Source organism: Eptatretus burgeri, chromosome 5, assembly GCF_056783735.1.
Source record: "Eptatretus burgeri isolate ZD-2024b chromosome 5, Ebu_testis_v1, whole genome shotgun sequence".
In the NCBI taxonomy this organism is placed as follows: domain Eukaryota; kingdom Metazoa; phylum Chordata; class Myxini; order Myxiniformes; family Myxinidae; genus Eptatretus; species Eptatretus burgeri.
Genome location: NC_140965.1, coordinates 54956929 through 54981713, shown reverse-complemented (window position 1 = coordinate 54981713; position 24785 = coordinate 54956929). Strand labels below are relative to the sequence as shown.

Here is a 24785-nt window from a genome sequence, read left to right as displayed (position 1 = left end):
AAAATTAGAAAGAGGAGAGACAGTTTAGGTGTAGCGACCTCATTTTACCTGGCTCAGTCAATGGACCTGCACAACCCAATCACTTAGGAAGGAGGAGGAGGGAGGAACACTGAGGGTGTCTGCAGTGTGGGAGTGGGAGGTGTAAATGCAGTGCAGTGTGTCGTGCAGCGCGATGTATGAGGAAGGTATGAGATGTGAGTCCGTTATGCTCTTTCAGCCTGTGCATCTGCAGTGGATGAGATATAGATGGGAGAAAAACATGCATGAGAGAAAGACTTAATGGAGAGGTGTGAGAGGTCTGAATATGTGAATATTGGCTGCGGAATGCAGACAAAGCCAAGCACTGATGACCCGGGGATGATCCCGGCTTGTCCTGGCAAAAGCTTGCTCCACCCAGCTTGTCCTGCTTGATTTCCCCCACCCTCTCCGCTTGATTGCTCTGGTTTGGGAAGAGATTCCGCTCGGAGGCTGGACGGAGGAGAGATCCTGGATGGCTGACTCATGCCGAGACGAGAGAGAGAGAGAGAGAGAGAGAGAGAGAGAGAGAGAGGGAGAGAGAGAGAGAGAGAGAGAGAGAGAGAGAGAGAGAGAGAGAGAGAGAGAGAATGAGAGAATGAGAATGAGAATGAGAATGAGAATGAGAATGAGAATGAGAATGAGAATGAGAATGAGAATGAGAATGAGAATGAGAATGAGAATGAGAATATGAGTCTGGGCCTGGGCCTGAATTGCTTCTCCTTTGTAGAACTTGAGCGAGAGAGGGGCCAACAATCAGATCAAAAGTCCCAGTAGGTGTTCCCGAGCTCCCCCATTGGTTCATAGCAGTCGCACCGCACCGCAGCCATGCTCCGCCAGGCTCCAGAACTGAAATTGCTTCAGTTGCCTTTGAGCCTGTCCGTGCAACAGAGCTCCGTAATTAACATTGTGGCAGGGGATTCCATCATGTGCCCCCGTCCATGAGCGCATCTCCATGTTCCCGCTGGTTTTGAAAGGTGGTGGTTGTTGAGACGTCTTCATTGTGATGTTTGGAGCAGTAATATTAGGCGAGTTTGGATGGAGACATCTGTGGAATTGTAATGGCGAGTTGTGATAAGGTGTTTGAGGCATCGTAGCAGTTGTTGTGAGGTAGAGGAAGCATTGTGGCATTTGCGGTGAAGACACCGAAGCATACGTGTAAAGTTTCACTCGATTTGTTCAGAAACTTCAGAGAAGATTTTTTTCTAAAACAATATGGCTGCCGAATCACGTGACTGATGATGTAATGAATTTTTCTGTGGACCATTTTATCCCAAGATGACCCTCAAAATTTTTCATACTGATCGGATGTTGCATTCTACATATGCAATCATGACATCATAACAAGGGCACCTATGATGTCATAAAAATTTGAAACTCATTCCCCATGAGGACTACTTGATATATGCCAAATGAAATTTTTTTCTTTGGTGCAATTTCAGAGATACAGAGGTCCAAACTTTTTCTGTTTTTCCAATATGGCTGCCACACCACGTGACCTATGATGTCAAAATTATCATTAAAGAATTCTACATGAGTAGTCGCACCAATGGCTAAAATTCCTTATCAATCCGATAAGCAGTTGCGGAGAAAAACATGAAAGTTTTGTGCGGATAAACGAACAGATAGACAAACAAATGAAAAATCACTCATCGAGTGACAATTTGGCAAAAGAACACAAAGAAGAATGGCACTTAGTAAAGCGCATACCTCTGCCAGGTGGAACAGTTCACGTTTTGTATCCCACTGATGGGCTGGATCTGAACCAAAATCCAATCAGTTTTTTCTTCTCACCTTTCCAAATCATTCATCTTGTTTTGTCATAACTGGTCCACAACTTTTTCAGATACAGTGATATATTTAGTTTTTGGCCCTATCTATCAATTTTAGAAATCAGGCCTGTGTTGACCTTTTGACCTTAAAATTAATTGGTAGTTGAATTCAGCGACCTGGCATGAAAAAGCTCTTCAAATTTCAAGTCAATCAGATGAAAATGGAGGATTTTAGGAAATTTGGCCCAAATTGGCCTTTTGCCCTATTTTGACCTTTTGGCCTATGTTTACCTCAAAATTAGTAGTTGGTTGAATTCAGTGACCTGATATGCAAATGCTCTTCAAATTTCAAGTTAAGTGGAATCAAATTGAGGATTTTAGAAATTTGGCCTATGTTGACCTTTTGGTCTATGTTGACCTTTTTTGCCTATGGTAACCACAAAAATATTAGGTGATTGAATTCAGTGACCTGATATGTAAATCATTTTCAAATTTCAACTCAATCAGATGAAAATTGAGGATTTTAGAAAATTCAGCCCAATTTGGCCCGAATTGGCCTTTTGGCCTATGTTGATCTCAAAATTAATACGTGGTTGAATTCTTTGAGTTGACATGCAAATGCTCTTCAAATTTCAAGTCAATCGGATCAAAATTGACAATTTCAGAAACAATTTAAAAATTCGGCCAATTTTGGGTTGAACTTATGGCCAATGATAACCTCAAAAGTAATAGGTGCTTGAATTCAATGATGTGATATGCAAATCTTGTTCAAATTTCAAGTCAATCGGATGAAATTTGAAATCGAGATGAAAGGATGTAGACCTTTTCCGTCGACCGAATTTTGCGAAACTTCAATGCGGGGCCGTCGCAGGGTTGGTGACATTAATCTCTGAACATTTCAGAATGATCGGTTGAGCGGTTTGTGTTGAAGGGGAGCGGACAGACAAACAAACATACACACAAACAAATGGAGATGATCAACATACTTGTCAAAAAAAAAAAAATTGCCAAGTACTAAACGGACCCAAATGCAATACCCTCTCCTTTGGCGACGGTAATTGGGTATGACAGAAAGGGAAGTAAAGAAATGAAATAAATGAAAGAATAAAGGACTGAAGACCTAACTAAAAGCCATACACAACGCATATTTTCCCATTTACCCACTAGACATGTTAAGAACTACCAAAATGAATACTTGTGAGATAACTGTCTTCGGATCGCTAAATGTTGGGTGCCATTGCTTCAGAGGAGTGCCGGTTTTACAGAACCTCAACAATATACAAAGGCAATACAAGTATTGTGTATAATTTGTGTCAATATGCTAATAGGGGTTCTGCAATCAGTCTCCTTACAGAAAAGAGATCATCTGCTTGTCACACATACAGTTTGTATTCTTCTGTATGTTCTAGGGACTTATCCCAATAATTCAGACAATCTTGTAAGATATCCATCAACACTGTGCTTTCTTGAGGAGCCATTTTCTTGTTCACAGTGACGTACTTGGGGGGGAAATACGACATTGCCATTTTGTAATCTATCTTTGGCAAACCACTTTTTATGTGTATAGTCAAAGCTTGTGGAAGAGCTTGATCGCCAAATGGATCAGGATGTAACAGAACAAAAGGAATGAGAGAGAGAGAGAGAGAGAGAGAGAGAGAGAGAGAGAGAGAGAGAGAGAGAGAGAGAGAGAGAGAGAGAGACAGAGACAGAGACAGAGACAGAGACAGAGACAGAGACAGAGACAGAGACAGAGACAGAGACAGAGACAGAGACAGAGACAGAGACAGAGACAGAGACAGAGACAGAGACAGAGAGACAATTAGACAGACGATAACAGGTACATTCAAAGTACACCACCCCCATGCCAAATAAATAACAAATCCTCCAGCGAGTGACATTTCTGGGGTGCCTAAGGTGCCCGGCGATGCTGCCGTGCAGCCCATGTAGACAGAATTAGGAGGGAGCGGTGCACAATAAATGATTGATTGCATCATTAAAATAAATAAATAATAATCGTAAAATCATTAATTTATTAATCAATTGGATAATGGTCACCCAAAACCACCACTGTTTCATCTGAATCTGTATAATTTACTGAATAATCCTCAGCGTGCAGAGCGATATCATATTGGCTGGTTTAAAATCCCCAGTTGCGGATGCAGTTTCGCTCACCTTTGTGCTATGGAGGCCGCATTCATCAGGTCAACCAATCCCATTCTTTGTAGACAGAAATAATTTGTCTGAACTTTATATCTATTTTGATTTTCATGGTTTGACTGTGTAACAACTGTACCATAATCAACGTTGAGTCATCATGAAAACCACCCCCAACTCGCCCTCAGCTAATTTGCATTATGTTTCCCCCCCGGTACTTTGGTGATTCATCATCCTTTCTTTCTCTCAACCAATCAACATTGAGGACATTACATTGTAAGTCCATAAACGAGAGTTTGGTGTTTCTTCTTCATCTGCTTGTGGTTTTATCCTGAGGAGTGCAAGTCGAAAAGCTTTGATAATGTCTATTTTATTGAATATATACACTTATATAATCAAATTGATTCTCTTTGAAAGAGTTTATTATCAACACATTTCAAGTGGCTTCAACTCAACAGTCTATTTTGTCCTTTTCTCACCAAATAACGATGGACCCCGCCATACTGAATCCCGCTGTGCTTGGCAGGAGATAATTTCTGTTGTTTAATCCCGAGCTCGAAGTATTGTTTCCACTGTTTTATCTCCCTATCATCAATGTCAGTGCCTTTTATGAACAGAGGGATTTGAAGATGTGCACAGCAGGATTCAGTTCAAACGGAACAGCATGGTTCACTAAATTTGCTGTGTGAAATGAATATGTTCCATGATATCGAGGTCAAAGCTAATAAATCGACCTCGAATGTTTTGTCTTTTCTTAACGCACCTGAAAGTTACAGGTGCACCCGCCTTGAATTGGAACTGTACCTTTGACATAATAAGTAAACTACAGTTTGATTCAGCTTGAGCAATTGAAATGTAGATAAAGGAAAGGATTAATTAGATTTTTATCTTCATCAAATGTGATAACAATCATTAAATTGAACTTGTATTTTCAGCTCCCAGCGATTATCCACTGGTGTCAGTAGCTCCCTGGAATTGCAGAATGGAGGTCAAGGAGTTGTGCCAGGTCTGATCTGTACCAATGAGACTGGCGACAGTAACCCATTGCTGACCTTGGACAACACTATGCCAGAACCACTTCCACATCTTGACATTTTACTCCCTCCACCAAGCCCCACACTTTCATTGGGGGCTTTGAGCCAAGGTTCCAGTATAGGGAGGGTGGGACGAACAGCTGCTCCTCGAGGTGTACATTCAGAAGCACAGAGCCTTCAAGGGTCACCCACACACCATAACATGTCTCGTACCAGTATTGGACGTTCATCCTTCTCTGAAAGGTTTGTTGTTATCCTGTCTATATGACCCTGTTTGTTTTCTCTTTACCTCTCAAAAGACCATATATTTATCTCAGCTTGGAAAAATGCGGATGGCAGGATGGCTGAGGGGAATGCACAATAAGCTGTCTAGCCTGGCTTTGAATCTCGCAGGGTGATTCATCAACGTGTGTGCCGTACCTTGGATGGATGTTGAACCGACACTCCATCTGCTGGCATTAGTTGGTGGATGTTAAAGACCCCACGTGGTGTCCTCTGCGAAGAGTAGGCGAGCCATCATCTGCACCCTGAACAAATTGCAAATTCCTGCCCTGACTTCCTGTGTTGGAGTCGTGAGCCGTCCAGGATTGTAACCCTAGCCAAAGAAACTGCTTCGACAGCACCGACGCTCTGAATAGAGCACGGCTCATGATCTCTGGGAAAATGGGCACTCTGTTCGTCTACTAATGGATGAGAAAGTTGATGTCTGTCTGCCTCATTTGTAACCAATGTGTTGGACCTCAAGCTATTTTTGTTTCTTGCATTCTTTCCTTCCTGCTTTCCTCCTTTTTCTGAAAGTAGGATCATTTGTAAACTTACTTACTCTCAACATTTCACACAGTTAAATGCCATCTTAGCACCGTGGAAAGAATTCTCACCCTCAGTCCGAATGTAAACCCACATCGTCTTGATTTCTGCTGTTTGGATGTTCTACGAGAGGATGTTTTGTGTTACAGGCACATCACGTCGTATGATCGCACACGCTCTCACTCCATTGCTGGTCTGCATGATGGGGGTGATTTTCTCTCACCATTATCTTCCCAAATTCCAGGAACAGGTATTTAAGGTCACATTGCAGAATCGTCTTGTTTGTTGAATATCTTGGTGGTTTTGTGCTCACCATTAGAAGGATTACAAAGAAATTATGTGCAGGAGGAGGCCATTCGGTCCATCATGCCTGTACCACACCAATACCAGATTTAATAAATCCGTCAATACACCTTCCCGTCAACACACCGAGCCTTTTTGCTGCTACACTGGTCCTCATTTCGCTGACCTCGGAAGGATGACAGGCTGAGTCAACCCCCTGGTGTTAATTCAGTGGCCAACGGGGCTTGAACTCAGGACCCTCGGATCCCAAGCCAGCACCCTAACCGCAAAGCCAATATCAGGCCATTTTGTTGACAAGTCTTCATTTCATCACTGACAGAATGGGATCTGACTAAAACTCTCCTGATGCTTTGCAGGCAGGGTAATTCAATCATAGCGTATGCCATCCTAAAGCGGATGACATTTATCTGGCTGTCCCATGACCTCACACTTTCTTGTGGATGCCTGAGATCCCATGATGCCTTTTGAAACAGTAGGCCATTGTGTGCTGGAATTGTCGCCATTTGCTGCTCAAACTGCATCTGGAGAGGAGATGGGCACTTCAGGTGGAATTACCCACAGCAATATTATGCTGCCCAAAAGTCATTGTGACACTCCAATGACCTATCAGGTCAGGGGGCAGACAAGGCAAGATGGCATTCCTCTTCCCAATATATATATATATATATATATATATATATATATATATATATATATATATATATATATATATATATATATATATATATATATATATATATATATATATATACTCCAATGCATAGACCAAGGCCCCTAAAACCCTGTGTTTTTACTCTTTCTGCTTTTTGTTCATTCAAAAGGAAAAGCCCATAAAATCCTAATTCCTGCTATAATGACATCTTCTGAGCAATATTGCTAGTGATTTGTTGTCTGTCCTAATTACTTCTTGTTCACGGTGCAGTATTATACACACTGGGCTGGAAGGATATGAGCTGTCTTTCCTAGGCTTGAATGTCGGCCCAGCTATAAAATGTCACCCAGGTGTTTCACAGGCAGGGTGATTCACCAATGTGTATGCCGTCCCTCGGATTAACGTTAAACTGGGCGTCCAGTCTGCTTGCATTAGTTGGTGTACATTAAAGATCCCCATGCTCTCCTTTGAGTTGGCGATCGATTGCGAGCATCATGGCCAAGTTCCAAATTCCTGTTCTTACTACTGCTGGGAGGTAATGGAAAACCACCCAGTATAACCCTCACCAAGAAACTGCTTCGGCAGCGCCGACACTCTGTAACAGGGTATGGTACATCAGAATCAGAACCAGAATCAGAATCATAATGTTGGAGAACACATAAGTCTTACCTCGTTTCTCTTCTCATGGAATGCCATCTGTGGATGCAATTCCGATAATAGTTATCCAACACTTGATTTATATGTTGTGTAAAAGTGTTGTTTACGGCACATCTTTGCATTGCTTCTCACCACATTGTAGGGACCCCTGATACAGCCAGCCCCATCCCCACCAGTCCTACTTTGCTGACTGGACCACCCTCATCGGATATCGGGAGGGATGATCGACTGAGCACGACCTCTCTGGAAAGCAGGCTGAAAGCACTCAGCCGTTCTACATCTTTCAGGGAATCGTCTGATCACTGTGAGATTGTTCTCGGAGTTGCTATAACTAATTTCCTTTTTTTGTTGTTTTCTTAACACCCATAGCTCTTTGTTTCTTGATGAAATTAAAAAGGATTTCAAGTTCAATAAATCTGATTTTTATATTCTAGAAAAACACTCCCATCCATATGGGAGTGGCCAGGGAGTGTGGTTGAGGGGTGCATAAGGGGAGGTGCAAGGTTGTGGGAAGGGGGCTAAGGGGATGGGAAGGGTCATGTGTATGTGCACGTGCAATTGTGCATGTTCACAGTTTAGTTCCATTTGCCATGGTTCACATGGTCTTGCAGCTATAACGTTTTGAAGAATAAACCATTTGAAATCTTCTTCTCCAGAACGGCTGGACAGATCGAGAGAAAACTTCACACACATGTTCCCCAAACCTTCGGGATACCAGTGTGTCCACAAATAATTTAATTGATAGGTCACATGGTCTGGCAGCCATCCATGTTGGATTGAATGCAAATCTTTGAAAAATTATTTCTCTTGAACCGCTTCGTCCATCGACGTGGAACTTCACAATTATGATCTCGTAGGTAGTCATGGGAAATGTACGTTTTAAATTTCAACGTGATCAGACGTATGGTTCTGCAGCTAGAATTATTTAATCATTTGAATCTGGGTTCTTTCGAAAAAAAAAAAAAATTATTCGGCTCACTTGGCTGCACCTGGATTGGTTGGAGGGTAGAAGAGTAGCAGCTGAAATATGCATCCCATGCAGGTTCCTCCTGATGACTGCATCTTTGTTTTTTGCTTATTCGGGTTCCTTCGTATGACTCCAATGCAGTATTTGGTCTTCCATTTGATTTGAATTGAATTTTTAAAAAACCCATTCTGAATTCAGTTGAATAATAATAAAAAAGGGCGTCATGGGTCAGGTGTCCGATAGAAGCGGGGTTGTATCAAAGCAGGATGCCTTGGTACCCGGTCATCACTGCCAGCAGTTATAAAGTGGCAGTTCCAGTTTATATTATTATTATTATTATTATTATTATTATTATTATTATTATTATTACTAGTGCATGCCCGTAGGTGCGTGCCCGTACATGCATGGCCGTACGTGCAAACAAAACAAACAAAAAACTTTCAAACCACGTGCCAGAAACAACAACTACACAGGCCATTCCTTCGCTCTCGCGTGCCCGTACGTGTGTGGCCGTACGTACAACAAAAAAACTTTCAAACAACCAGACAGGCCGTTCCTTCGCTGTCGTAAACGACGACTGGATTGGGGCATTGTGTTTAAGAAAATCGAGAAAGAAAGAATACAGTCAGTCAATAAATCGAGAAAGAGTTCAGTAATCGTCACTGACTGGATTGGGGCATTGTATTTAAGAAAATCGAGAAAGTACAGAAATCGAGAAATAATACAGTAAGTCGATAAATCGAGAAAAAAAAAATCGAGAAAGAATACAGTACTCGTCACTATCCGGAAGTTCGCATATCGCAGTTATGATTATTCGCAATTTAGTTTTAATGGCCAATTATTCAATTAGCGCCAACGTATTTTGCCTTTTCGCAAGGAAAAACACGGAGAGGAGAGGAGAGAAAAAACCCGTAATGGCGAATGTGGCTGAGTTTCTCTTCACCATCGACCACGGCTACGCAGCAACGCTTCCTGTCATTGGTTGATATAAAATGGCCGCAGCAACGGTTCCTGTCATTGGTTGGTAAATAAATGGCCATAACTTGGGAAGCACTCGTCCGATTAATATCAAACCTTGAAAAGGCACATCCACAGGTCCCCAGCAATATATCTGGCAAGTTTCAATTAGATCGGACCAGCGGTTGTCGAGAAACAGCGGTCACAGACACAGGCACACACACACACACACACACACACACACACACACACACACACACACACACACACACACACACACACACACACACACACACACACACACACACACTGCTGGAATTATAGATAGATTATTATTATTATTATAATTATTATTATTATTATTGTTTCCCCTGTCACTGAAGGTGGATGGAGGTTATGTTTTCACCCCTGTCTGTGTGTGTGTTACTTGGCGAAAAAAAAATTTCGCCAAGGATGTTGGACTGTAGCATTCGTCTGGCTGGCTGTTTGTCTGTCACACAATTTTTGGCCACATTTTTCAAGCAATCGTTCTGAAATTTTTTGTGTATGCCGGTGGACCAGCCAAGGACAGGATTGCTTAATTTTTGTAAAGATCTGAATCCGGATCCAGATCTGAGAATTTTTTAAGTGATTATTCACTATTGAGAGATCCGACCAAAAACCTCATTTAGCAGGATATCTCACAAAGTTATGGACGGATTTGGATGAAACTTGGTGGGCAGGTTGGGTATCCAACAAGGAAGAAGTGTTTCGATTTTGGTGAAGATCCGAATCCGGATGTGGATCCGAGAATTTTTAAAGTGAGTCTTCATGTTTGAAAGATACAGCCAAAAACGACTTGTGGCAGGATATCTGAAATAGTTGTGGACAGATTTGGATGAAACTTGGTCGCTGAGTTGGTTAGGTGACAAGAACAAGCCAATTAAATTTCAGTTCAGGTCCAAACCCACATGCGGCCTATTAGTGGGATACAAAACCTAAACTAATCAGCTTGATGGAGGGATACACTCTACCGAGTGCTCTTATCGTTATTAGTTATTTTTACAATCAGTCTTTTGTCAATACGTTAATATTATTATGCCATTTTCATTGGACGTAATTGTCTGATTAATTTGTGTTTATAATAATGTTCACCTCTGGTTGATGTGCGAACCATCGACTCTTCATCTATACACCGCCTGTGTGTTGGCACACATGTATACTCACTATTTTCTCCAAATTTCTCTCAAGTGAGTATTAAACAGTGCTTGTGATCATTACAAACTGGATTATGCATCGCGTAAAGGTTGCAATTGGGCCATAATGGTGTCGGGGGCAATATCGCATGTCACACCTGAAAGCCATGCATGGGATAAATCACATATGAGGCCTCAAGATACAAGTTGTGAATAATCCAGACACAATCCACTTATAATCTAATGGCAAGAAAAATTGGACAGGCAATGGTCAATATCATTCATGCGTAAAGACTCATTTATGCACTTTTAATCGCTAAAGATCATCGCAGCCAAGCTAGCGGCCTACCATAGAGGCCAAGCTAGTCGAGGCAGCTCCAGTCCATTATTCCATGGGGGATTCAATAAACATAGAATGCTGGGTTTCCTCCAATTTCTTTCAGTTCAATGTTAAACAGCAGTAATGACTGTTGAAGAAGAATGTTGGACGGAACTGACTGAATAGTTTGTGGTTGCAATAACTTTTATTTCTGTTAGGTGTTCCCCACAAAATGACGCAATTAGCTATTTATACACCTTCACACGGCATTTGTCCAAGGTGGAAAACCCTCTCTGCGAGGGGGGGAAATGAAGTCGTTACAACCACTGTCAGTATGATCCTTAGTCTCCCTGGAAAGCTTGGTTGAGATTAGGTAAGTAACGACCGAATGAATCAGTCAGACAGAAAGACAGACAGATTAGACAGATACCAAATTGCATATTTTAGTATGTTGTTAAAGACTACAAAAAACTGGTTGTAGTTGGGCAGATCCATGTTCAAAACTGAAGGTACCACCAACTAACTAGTTTAGCTGCCGAGCAGGCAAGGCTCAGGTCTGACGTTTCGACCACTGATTGATCTTCGGGCATCGTGTGACAGGTGTTAAGTACCTTATTTTCCGGTGTATAAACCACAGCCGTGTATTAACCGCATCCCTGTTTTTCACATTTAAAAAAATAATAATAAAAATAATAATAATCACTTTTCCTGTGTATTAACAGCACCCATGTTTTTCACTCTCAAAATAAATGAATATATTGATCATTTTATGTTCTGTTCTCGATCTAAATACGTTTGTACATCAACTTTGTATGGAACAATGTGACGGAGGTATCAACATGCTTCCTCCCATATTTGCTTAATTTTGTCGAAGTCGTATTCTCATTTTCAAGAAGATGAAGAGAGAGGAGAGGATACCAAGAAGTTTTTGTTTTTCTTTCTTATTTTTTAAATATTATAGAGGATTTTTTTGGCTATGAGAAAAAGGAAGAAAAGGGATTCTTACCGGTATCATACATATGTATTGTGGATTTGTAGCCCTGAAAAGGGCTGTTTTTGGTTTGATGACTTTTCAGCTAAACCCACGTAAATCCTCGTCAATGCTTTCCTTGTCGAATATGGCAAGTAACTCCTTGTCCGAATCAGGGGAGAGCAAGTCCCCGTCGCTGTCCACGTCGCTGTTACCATTATTTGCAGCTTCCTCCTCCCAAATGATGTCGTCCTCTGTGCCATCCATGTTGTTGATGCAGCATTTCAGAAATTCTCGCTTGATGATGTCTGATGGTATCTCCTCCCACAACTTGACGATCCAGCCACAGATCATCAGAAGGTTGACCATTCTCATCCTTCTGCTCTTGGTTTAGGTCTTCTCCCCACTCATTTTCCAGTTGCACCAGTAGCGACGTAGCCCGTCCTTGAACGGCTTGTTAATGGACACATCGAGGGGCTGCAGGAGCGATGTCATCCCACTTGGGACGATGACGAGATCGGTGTTGGTCCGACAGAGTAGCACTTTGGTGTCGTTGGTCTTGTGACAACTGAACACATCCAGGATTAGCATGCTCCATCAGGAGAAACCACCATCCAGCCTACTACTCCAGACTGTGAACACTCAGTCCTGGACCAGTCAGTCCCTCTTCTATCCACCCCTTCTGCTGTGTATCAACGATGACGCCGGCTGGAAACTTGTCTTTGGGCAGTGTCTTCCTCTTGAACATGACGTATGGGGGAAGCTTGCCACTGTCTATGGTGCAGGCGAACATGATGGTGAATTGGTTCCTCTTGTGACCAGTGGTGTTGAGCGACCCTTCTTGAGGGTCACGTGACCACCCCCAGACTGTTGGTGGGTGCACGTAAGTTTACGCACAAGCTTATTTGAGGTGGGTGCTCCATTATTGGACTCGAGCTATTGTGAGTAATTCTTCTTTTGATGTGAGAACAGGTGTTCTTCTTTTGTTTAATGGCGTTTTCATTTCCACGAGGCTCCATATACGCCACACACCTAAACTCCGGGTGTCTCCATTTTCTTTTTGATTTAATTTCCACACACGGTTAATAAAACGCCGCACAAACTCTTAACCTGAACTGATTTTCAAAATTTATATGGTGGAATTGAACTTAACAGCAGTTCTGACTGCTAAAAAAAAAAGTGTTGATTGAAATTGGAATATAATTGAAATTCAGCATTGATCGTTTTTACGACTTTTTTTTCTCTACTCGTGTATTAATGACATCCACAACTTTTACCTTTTTGCCAATCAAAAGTGCAGTTTATATACCGGAAAATACGGTAACTATTTTCAGAAAGGTGGGGGTCAGGGGCATCATCTCACGACTGCAGTATTAAGATGGTGCAACTCCATCTTGGGTATCAAGAAATGAAGGTAACATTTCTGGGAGCCATCTATATGTTCCATACACATTGGGGCAAAGTGGCAAAAGAGGAGGACGTAAGGAGGGGAATGTATTCGGAAGATATGCTGAAGACAGAGAAATTTACAACATTTTACTGATTATATATATATATATATATATATATATATATGTATATATATATATATATATATATATATATATATATATATATATATATATATATATATATATATATATATATGTATATATGTATATGTATATATATGTATATATATATATATATATATATATATATGTATATATATATATATATATATATATATATATATATATTGTTACGAATTTCGCCCACCCGGCGTGTGATCGGCCACGTAACTCAAATCGCAACGCGTCGCCCACTGGAACGGACAATTCGGTCGTGACTCTCCTGGAACTACCGCCAAGGAGCTAGCCATGGGTTGGGGTTTAACCTCACCACAACCCAGTCCGCATTCTACCCGCGCGAAAAAGGGTGAATCGCCGAATGTGAATATACCTAAGTACCCGCGCGGGTAGTGTACCGAGGAGTTGTACCACGCCGCAGGTCGACTCCGGACACGAACCGCTTAAGCGGCTCATTCCGTGCTGCAGGGATAAGCGAGCGGAGTTATCGTTGACCTCGACGTTTCGTGATTATTTATTGGGTGTCTACACCCACTACCAATTCCTCACGTGATGCAAGATGGAACTTTCAAACAAAGGAAAGGACGCAACAAAACGGGAAACAGTTCAACAAGCAAGCACTTTATTTCACACACACAAGGCAAGCACGTATTCACAGCCATACAAAAATGCACATATAACAGTCAAAGCAAGAACAATACGCGAGTTACGACCGAATATTGCAATGCACAAGCACTTATACGGGTTTACTTCATAGACTGGCGCCACACACACACACATTTACACCAAAAGCAAAGAAAATACAAGCCACCCTCACAGGCAAGGAGGCAGACAGGTTCGTGGACCAAATGAACGTGGGACCTGGGTGATCGGCCAGGTCCACGAGACCGAAGGGGCCTTACCCGTGCCCTCGTGGCGCGATGGTGGACTAGCCGCAATGTCCGCGTACCGCGCCTGACTCCGTGCCCTTGGTATGGTCGGTGAGCTCCTTTGGGCATACGTCGCACAGGCACGTGTTGGTCGGCACCACGGTTGGGTTGGGGAATGGAGGGGTTACCGGCGCTATCTCAGCGTGGATGGGGGGGGGGAATTGTTGATGCTCGGGGTCGGGGTCGGGGAATGGCGGACGCTCCGTCCCGCTAGCGGGGTCCCGGGACCGCACCGACTCCGGCGAACTCTCGCCCCTGAGCCCTCTTCCGCGTCCCTGCTTCACGCCGCGACTCGTCCCTCGACCTCAACTCCGAGCTCCGTCCCCTTCGCCGTCCGATCCCCGCAAACACACGACACAGACTCCACGACTTCCGACTCGCACCACTTTCTGCACACACGAGCTGCGTTGTGCTTGCGTCTTTATAGACCGGGGATGGAGCTTGTATGCAGATTTGCGGATCAAAACGCGCTTGGAGGCGGGGCCACACCATCCGACGTTCAGCCATTGGTCGGGCAAAAAGGGGCGTGAGCCTCCCCTGATCCGATTTCACCTCCGAAAAGGAACGCATTCACAGCGGGTTCGGAGGCGGGGCCATGCCACCCGATGCTCAGTCATTGGATGGAAGAAAAGGGGCGTGAAGCCATCCTGATCCGCTTCTCCTCTCCCGAAAGGATCCATGTGCACTCGTGGCTTGACGCGTTCGGCAAGAATCACCGAACGGGCCCTGGACAGCACGACGTTCGGTGTTGACAGGTGGTGTGGTTGTTGGTTGTGGAAGGAGAAAGGCGAAGGTGGTGGGGGGTTTGCTGTGGTGGTTTGGTTGTTGGCGGGCATCGTTTGGGAATGGCGGTGAAGCGATGTTTGCGGGATGGAGTTGTGGAGATAAAGAGGCGAAGGTGGTGGTGTTCGAGTTGTTGGCGGCTTAATGGTCCAAAATAACGATAGAGAAAGAAAAATGGCTAACTCAAAGCGTCGCAGCCCAGATGAATCACACATATTCCCCCTAAACAACAGGTGTGGACTAACTACACATGAACTTATCGATATATCTAACCTGAGGACCTTTCTGGTGTATTGCAAATTTCCACAGCCGTAACTATATATATATATATACATATATATATATATATATATATATATATATATATATATATATATATATATATATACATATATATATATATATATATATATATATATATATATATATATATATGTATATAGGTGTATACATGTATATATGTATATATATATATATGTATACATGTGTATACATGTGTATACATGTATATATATATATATATATATATATATATATATATATATATATATATATATATATATATATATATATATATATATATATATACAGTCATACAGTCATGTGCCACTGAACGACGGGGTTACGTTCTGAGAAACACGTCGTTAAGCGACGTCGTCGTTGTGCGAACATCTTTTTTTTTTCTTTTTCGTACATCGTACTTACACAAAACTACATACCTCGGCTATATGGTGTTGGCTATTGCTCCTTGAATACAAACCTGTACAGCATGTTACTGCACTGAATACTGTCGGCAATTGTAACACACATCCAACAGGGACGGAAGACAAGTTAGTTTTACCTTTGTGCTGTTCATGACGGCCATTGGTGTTGTTAGCAGCAGCTTACAATCTCCTCTCGTATCGATTTTCGAAAGATGAATAAATAGCGTTTGGATTTGATAAATACGTCATCATTGCATCGATGTTATAATTTATAAATGAAGAAACGAGCTCCTGTCTGTGGTGTCGTGATAGAGATGCTTAGCAGGCAGACACGAGCGGGGGAACAGTCGAGCCGGGCTGTGTTGCACAAGCGCGAGCGCGGGCGTACTTTGCCCGCAGCTCTCCTTTATTACGTACTCAGCACACTCACAAGCCGGGCGACTACGGCATCACTACAACGCCTCAGGCGTCGCGCACTCCTTATATTCCTGGCAGACACTATGACCACGACGACCACTCCTCCCATCATCATGCCCCGCCCTGCATGCCCGCAGGCTATACCACACTGTCAATTGTAATATATATTTTCGGAACAGTGCGATTGTTTTAACAGCATGAAAAGTTTCACCAAAAAGAAAGTTGTTTTAATTTCGACTGTAACAACGATTTATTCGTGGAATTCTTCAATTCAAAGGTAATTTACTTGCTGGAAGGTAAACGTGCAAACATTGGTTCAGTTTGAAAGCAGATTTCCTTGAATCCCGATTTAGCACGACCCTGCTTTTTTCGCGATGACATTTTATGGACCTCAACGATCGCATTATAACAGGGCCACACTATCGTTTATTATCATAATAAAGTATTATGTACTGTACAGTGTACATAATTGTATGTGCTATTTTATACGACTGGCAGCGCGACGTCGGCTACATCACTCGGCGATAGGAATTTTTCAGCCACATTTTTTTTTTTTTCAGAGCTGGCAGATCCGTCGTATATGCGATCCGTCATTGCCCGGAACGTCGTTAAGCAGTGCATGACTATATATATATATATATATATATATATATATATATATATATATATATATATATATATATATATATATATATATATATATATATATATATATATATATATATATTGCCCTTTAACATCAAATTTCAAAAACTCTGATAATGTCTCACATTCCTATTATATATGATCAGAAGGTTGAGAACCGATGTGGATACTTATGTGCGACACTAAATGTAAAAAATGGTCCATTGCAATGTATTCTTTCTCACTTCACTATTCTCTCCTCATCAGTGCACGGATCTGTACTTTCGTTGGCCTCCTGCTCCTCCTCGGCTTACTCCACAGTGAGTTATCATATGCACCTTATCAGTCGGGCATTTAATCCAGCAATACCATTTCACAGTTAGGTTGCCGATTTTCATTGGACTCGCATGGTTATAAAATTGACTTGGACTTGTGTTTATGAAAGGTTTGAGTAATTCAAGTACAACAGTTAACCAAAATGTTCGGTCACTCCATATACAGTATTGAAATGTACAGGATCCTCCATTCTGAGGTGTCTTATATGCGGTGGACATGGGTCTGTTAACCTCTTCAGGAGATGCAAAACATCTTCCCGAAAGCTAGTTTTTCATTTTGGGGAGGTGTGTTAGGATGATTTGCTAAAAATCTATGAGTGGATTTAATGTGATTTAATGTATTCAGTGTATGTGTGTGTGTGTGTGTGTGTGTGTGTGTGTGTGTGTGTGTGTGTGTGTGTGTGTGTGTGTGTGTGTGTGTGTGTGTGTGTGTGTGTGCGTGTGTGCGCGTGTGCGCGCGTGTGCGCGCGTGCGCGCGTGTGCGTGCTTAATGTTGTGTGTGTATGTATAAATGTGGTTTGTGTATGTGCAACACCCTTCTGGGAAAACTACCAAAATCACGAATCACTGCTCACCTTCACCCTTTCATTCCTCTTTTTCCCACCTTTGGAATAAACTCCCACACTCTCTTCAATCCCATTTTCCCTCCCAGGCCTTCAAAACAGCTGTTCACCACCACCTCTTATCTTCCCCCATCCAAAACCATGATCTTTTCTACCCCTGTTAATCCACCCCAAACCCACCTCCGTCATATTCCCTGCTTTCCTTCCTGAAAGTTCTTGTGATGTCCATCTTGTATACCCCGTGTTCCCCGCCCCATCCCTCTCCTTTCCACAGATCTCCTCATGTCTCTGTTCCCCCATTGTTTTGTCTTCTATCCCACCCCTTTTGTTTCCTGCCCCCTTTGTGCATTGTGTGTTTGCTCTCATACGAGCCTCGACAATGTACAAAAAAAATATATTGAGACCAAATCCATCTCCCCCTGTTTCAGACTAAGTCCAATGGGGGCTAATAATTAATTATTATATACTATTTAATTATATGTATATGTATACGTAAATTATATATTAATTTTTATATGTATATGTAAAGTAGATGTCCATGTAAAGTAGATGGATTATAATCCATGTAAAGTCGATGTCACCTTTCTTGTTTTTTTTGACGTTCTCTTATTTGATGTCAAGATATATCAATGTCCTTGCTTATTAATGAGGCTGGTCATGAGTGGGGTCCATGGCCAGGCAAAACAGGAGAGGGGAAAGGCTGTCTCACTCAAAGATCCCTCGACGTACAGTATCTACACCCCTGGTATTTCAATCTTTCCTTCCAAATCCTGTAATAGCAATGTGGTATTCCAAAGCTCCATTGCTTTCTCTATCAGTTTTATTCTTATTCGTGGTGTGATCTTGTTCAATTGCATGCATTTTATAATGCATGAAAGTGGGACACTATCAAAAGCTTTGTTGCTGTCTTTCCATGTGGATAATTTGGTTCTTCTTGTCCTGCAAATTTTGAGTATGGTCTTGTTTAGTCGTCGGTGGTCTATTGTTCCATCGTATCTTCTCTTGCATCCCTTCTGTTCTACCTCTCAGCCTCTTTCTTGTGTTAGGTGATGGTATATAGTATCTGTGAGGATTCCCGTCAGAAGTTATACGTTGTTGGTAGACAGGTTATTGGTCTGTACTTGTGAGGTCGTTGAGTGTCTTCAGATTTTGAGATGAGGAAGGTGTTACCCACTGTGAGCCACTCATCCAAGTTCTCCCCTTGGATAAGTTTGTTGAATGCTCGAACAGAGTGATTGTGTCGAGCATTTAGTTGCTTTAGACAGAAGTTTGTAATTTCATCCGGGCCTTGGCTTTTAAAGTTTGGCATTTTCGCAAGTTGTTTAAGAAAACAAATTTTTATTATTAAATATCACTGAGGGCATTTCCTTTCGGTGTTTGTTTTCTTTTCCAAGTTTTGGATCCAGTCCACCTCTTTGTTGTGTTCTTTTAGGTCCTCATAGATTCCTTTCCAGAAATTTTCAAGTTTATTTTTCTTGGGAGGATTTGATGTTTTGCTTTTGTTTCTGTAGTTTGCGGTGGAATGTTTTTGGGTTGTTTTCAAACATGCGGTTTTGTTTTCTCCCTTTGTTGAGTTCATCATAGTTGTACACCGCTCCTTCCCAATTCCATATCCAGGTGATGCATGACATCATCTCTGGGCACTGAAGGGAGTTCTCAGTTTTACTGCATTTGTTTGTTTTCTTGTTTTTCCGGGTGATATCTCAGGCATCCTTTGAGCTAGGAAGCTGAAATTTGGGGACAAAAGTGAAGAAGTGCTTTGGCAAAAAATGATGTTTTTTTCATTTTTTGAATTGATTAATTACTTATTTATTATCGATTTATTAATTCGTTATTTATTTTGTTTCTCATCTGGGCAATATCTCAGGCACCTTTTGAGTGAGGAAGCTGATATTTGGACATGCCAATGACCAAGTGATTTGGCTATAAAGGGTATTTTTGATTTATTGATTAATCAATTATTCGATTAATTATTCATTTTTTGACGAATTAATTTTCAAAAAGTTACAGATTTGGATGAAACGTGGTGGTTTAGGTATGCTATTAGGCAAGTGATTGAAAAAAATCAATTATTTTATGATGAATATTTATTTTAATTCTGCAATTAATCAATTAATCAATCAATTATTGTGCACCGCTCTACTCAAAATCTGTCTTCATGTGCTGCAAGTCGAGTAAGTATCATTTGTACATATTTACCTCAGAAGTGCACCTTTCCCTCCCAATTCCATCTCCACGTGCTGCATGGCGGCATCGTCGGGTGCCAAAGGTGCCCCGACAATGTCATGCGCTGGAGGATTTGTTATTTATTTATTTGGCAAGGGGGGTGGTGTACTTTGAATGTACCTCTACTTGTTTTTATATTACTTCTGATCATTTCTATTTTGAGTTTGCTTTGAGCAACCATTACCTCGAGGTTTTCATTTCCAATTTTGTATCTTTATTTTTATTTTTTGGGGATTCTCTTCATTAGCTTTGGGTTTTGATTTCCCCTTGTAAATTGCTGTATTTGTCATGTTCATTTTGTCAGTTGCTCCATTTGTGTCTCTCGCCTCCGTTTCCAGGGTGGTGCCTGGTCTCTGTCTTTATGAGCTGGTTTGTTCTTCTTGTGATTTTGTTTTCCTGTTGCCTTTTCTTGTATGAGCAGTGCCGCTGCAAATCTCATGGTGTTGAGTTCCTTTAATGGGAATGATTTTGGTGCCAATCTCTTGAGTGCTTTGTTGGTTCTTTGTTGGAGTGTGTGTGTGTGTGTGTGTGTGTGTGTGTGTGTGTGTGTGTGTGTGTGTGTGTAAATGTATTCATCGTGTGTGTGTTTTTGCTTGCCTTATTAGCACTCCTGACCGCAGGACAGAATAGGTTGAAAACTTGTACTCGGGCCTGTCTGTAAGAATGGGTTCTTTGCTCATAACCATCAATTTAACAAGAGTTCAGATCTCATCTTGTTGTGTGTGTGTGTGTGTGTGTGTGTGTGTGTGTGTGTGTGTGTGTGTGTGTGTGTGTGTGTGTGTGTGTGTGTGTGTGTGTGTGTGTGTGTGTGTCTCATGCCTTATAAAAATCATATCCATTGGACCTGTAATTCACGAATTGCAAAAAGAAAAAGCCTTTACCCCAAGAATACAGTATAATTGAAAGATTTTGCTGTTGTCATAAAAATCATTAACAAGCATTTCTTTATTGTTTCAGTCTGATGAGAAGTCACAAGCAGAGGTACGGTTGTTTCTTTTCTTATTTTTTCACTTCCTGGTAACAGTTGCTTGTTAGCTCTATGTACAGCAGTCAATATATCTACAGCACACTCAGTCACGTTTTTTGCCCATCTTTAAAGATCCAACATGTTGCTGAACACATCGTAAAAATGATGTCATGCCATCTTCAAATGCTTTTCGATTGAATTTTGAATGCATGTGATGCATATAGACATTTGGAAGCATTATTATGGCTGGTGTTGACTTAATGGTTAGGGAAGTGGGCTTTAGATCCTAGGGTCATGAGTTAAAATCCTGCTTGGCTGTTGAATTAATAATTAAATTAATACCAGGTGGGGTTGACTCAGCCTGTCATCCTTTTGAGGTTGACAAAATGAGTACCAGCTTGCTGGGATGATTGAGCCATTCGAGTATCCTGTGTCAGAGTGGCAACCTGTCCAGGATTGTGCCCAATAGCCCAGGAGACTGCTTTGGCAGCACCAACACTCTGCAGAGTATGGTCCTAATGGATGGAAACATTATTTCTGCGACTCATTGGGACTGACTCAATCGGTCAACTTCCCGACCCGGATCTCAACCAATGGTACTCCATCTCTTCTGGATCTGATTTTGACAAATTTCCCTGACAATATCTGCTGCTCTTCCTTCGCTCCAATTGGTTCTTCTGACCACGTCCTTGTTAAAGTGGACATCTCTCTGGCTGTTATCAGAGAACCACCTCACCGCCGTCGAGTCTGGCATTTCACTCAAGCTGACTGGCAGGGTCTCCGAGCAGCCATCAAACTTACAGACTGGTCTCCTATCTCTACTTTCTCAAACATCAACTCATCCTGGGAATTCTTTCAAAGAAACTTGCTCTCCCTCATGCACAGATTTATCCCCTCTCGTGTTCAGTTGTCCTACCCTTCCTCCCGCCCTTGGTTTACTGAAGCTTGTGGCGAGGCAGTTGTCCTGAAACAACTTGCCTTTGCCTCATGGAAAGCAAACCCAACTGAGGGCAATCTCAGTTCTTTCCACAAAGCTCGGAACAAGTGTGTAGCTACCCTCAGGAGAGCCAGAAAACAACATCATTCTCATCTCAAGTCTGAACTCTCAAACCTCTCTCCCTCCTCAAAATCCTGGTGGCGTTTAATCAAATCTGTTTCTGGTGTATGTTCCCCCTCCATCCCCTCCCTTACCTCAAATGGCCGCACTGCTGATTCCACACGTGATAAAGCTGAATGTCTAAACTCGGTGTTTGCAGCTAAATCTTGTGTCCTAAACCCATCACTATCTCTACCCACTTTACCCAGTCGCACCCAACTGTCCCTGGACTCTGTATCCTTTTCTCCTGACAAGGTGGAGAGCTTGCTTTCAAACCTCGAGTCAGATTCTGCAACCGGTCCAGACGGCATCAGCCCACGTGTCCTCAAAGCCTGCTTTTCTGCTCTTGCTCACCCTCTCTCTGTTCTATTCACCCTCTCATTTGCCCAAGGTCATCTGCCATCTGCTTGGAAATCTGCTAACATCACTGCCCTGCATAAAAAAGGTGCAAAAACAGATCCCTGTAACTATAGACCAATCAGCCTTCTCCCAATCATCAGCAAGGTTATGGAATCCATCATCGCTTCAGACATGAAATCCTTCCTCTTCTCCAATGGCTTGATTTCCAATCATCAATTTGGTTTCAGACCAGGTCACTCTACCCTGGATATGCTGCTTCTGCTCTCCCATCAATGGATGGAGGTCCTCAATGCCAGACAGGAAATCCGAGCCGTATCCCTGGACATATCACGTGCTTTTGACACAGTCTGGCACCCTGCACTACTTATCAAACTCTCTTCCCATGGTATTCAAGGCCATCTCCACTCATGGCTCGCAGACTTCCTCTCCTGTCGCAGTCAACGTGTGGCCCTAAATGGAGTTCTTTCATCCCCTCTTCCTGTGCAGGCTGGAGTTCCTCCACGTAGCGTTCTGGGCCCTGTTCTTTTTCTGGTTTTCATCAATGATCTCTCGGACTCTCTGGAAAATCCTCTATTTCTCTTTGCCGACGACTCCACCCTCTGCCGTACCATCTGTCATCCCTCAGACCGGCAAGCAGCAGCTTCTTTGCTCACTGCAGATCTGGATAAAATCACAAACTGGTCCAACACGTGGAACATGTCTTTCAATCCAGACAAATCTCACACTCTCACTATGTCTCTTCGAAAGGACCGTTTACAAAACCCCCCCATCCACTTTCTCAACAATCCTCTGGAAGAAGTCTTTTCTTTCAAGCTTCTGGGTCTCACTATCTGCCATGACCTTTCCTGGGAAAGTCACATTTCCAACCTCGCCTCAAAAGCCAGTTGCCGACTGGGAATCCTCCGTCGTGCAAATTCCTTCCTCGGCCCACCTGATCACCTGACCACTTACAAAGCTTTTGTCCGTAGCCTGATGGAGTACTGCTCTCCCCTCTGGGCTGGTGCTCCTGCCTCCCACCTTTCTCGGCTTCACGCTGTCGAAACCAGGGCATTTTAAATCATCGGCATCTCCCGCAATGAAGCTGAGTCTTTGGGCCTCTCACTCAATCACCGCAGGTTGGTCGGTGGTCTTTCTGTCTTCTACCGACTCCTCTCCAGCCTTGCCCCCCCTGCTCTCTCTGCGATTTGTCCCCACCACATTTCCACAGGGCGCTCAAGGTCCGCCAACAACCCCCTTCTGGTAAAACTACCAAAATCACGAATCACTGCTCATCTTCACTCTTTCATTCCTCTTTTTTCCTGCCTTTGGAATAAACTTCCTCACTCTATTCTTTCCCATTCTTCCCTCCAGGCTTTCAAAACAGCTGTTCACAAACCACCTCTTATCTTCCCCCATCCAAATCCTCGATCTTTTCTACCCCCGATAATCCACCCAAGCCCACTTCCTTCAATTCCCCTGCTTCCTTCCTGAAAGTCCCTGTAATGTCCATCTTCTCTTCGCCATGTTCCCCGTCCCATCCCCATCCCTCTCCCTTCCACAGTTCACCTCATGTGTCTGTTCCCCACTGTTTTGTCCCTTCCACTCCCGCCCCTCTTGTCTCATGCCTCCTTGCTGTGAGTTGTGTGTTAGCTCTCATACGAGCCTCGACCAAGGTATACAAAAAAAATAAAAAAAATTACTTCTGCCACCAAAGATGGGCAGAGGTTATTTTTTCACTCGTCTGTTTGTCTGCGAACAGGACATCTCAAAATGTTGTGACAGTTTTGGATGAAATTTGGTGAAGACATTGGGTGTGTGACGAGGACAAGTTGATGAGATTTTGGTGAAGATCCCGATCTGGATCTGGATCGTAGAATTTTTATTAATTCTTCACAATTGAAAGACAGGGCCAAATCATATATTGCACGATATCTCAAAAAGTTTTGGATAGATTCAAACTAAACTTGGTGGAGAGGTTGGCTGTGTGAGAAAGACAACTCGATTCGATTTTGTTGAAGATCAAAATCCAGATCCAGATATAAGTATTTTTTTGATTTCTAAGTGATTCTTCACCATTGCGAGATGGGGCAAAAATGATGTATTACATGGTATTTGAAAAAGTTGTGGATGATTTATGACAAAACTGGGTGGATGAATTTGTTAGGGGACGAGAACCAGTCGATTTGATTTTTGTTCATGTCAGGATTCAGATCCAGCCTACCAATATTAAATGTAAAGTGTTCAGCCTGGCAGAGTTATGCACTCTAACGAGTGCCGTTCTAGTTACTTTTGTTATAGCTGTCTGTCGCGTGTAGTTAAAACAGCATTATTTAATGTGACTTTGCACATTGGTCATTCTGCGCAGGGGCATGTTCAGGAAGGTGGTTTCCAATAGAGGTGGCACATTTACTTTCCAATAAAATAATATTTCATATCTATATCTTTGTAAACC

The 24785-nt window shown here is 42.4% G+C and overlaps 1 protein-coding gene across 3 annotated transcripts in view; it reads left to right on the top strand.

Moving 5' to 3' along the window:
* Positions 1-24785, top strand: part of LOC147026463 (neuron navigator 2-like) — a 181943-nt gene that overhangs the window by 75033 nt on the left and 82125 nt on the right. For all 3 annotated transcript variants that reach the window (XM_085881896.1, XM_085881894.1, XM_085881893.1), the window contains 5 exons: positions 4877-5218; positions 5932-6032; positions 7537-7698; positions 17075-17127; positions 20889-20912. In XM_085881896.1, the coding sequence (XP_085738022.1) occupies positions 4877-5218; positions 5932-6032; positions 7537-7698; positions 17075-17127; positions 20889-20912 (682 nt within the window). The remainder of the gene's footprint in view (positions 1-4876; positions 5219-5931; positions 6033-7536; positions 7699-17074; positions 17128-20888; positions 20913-24785) is intronic.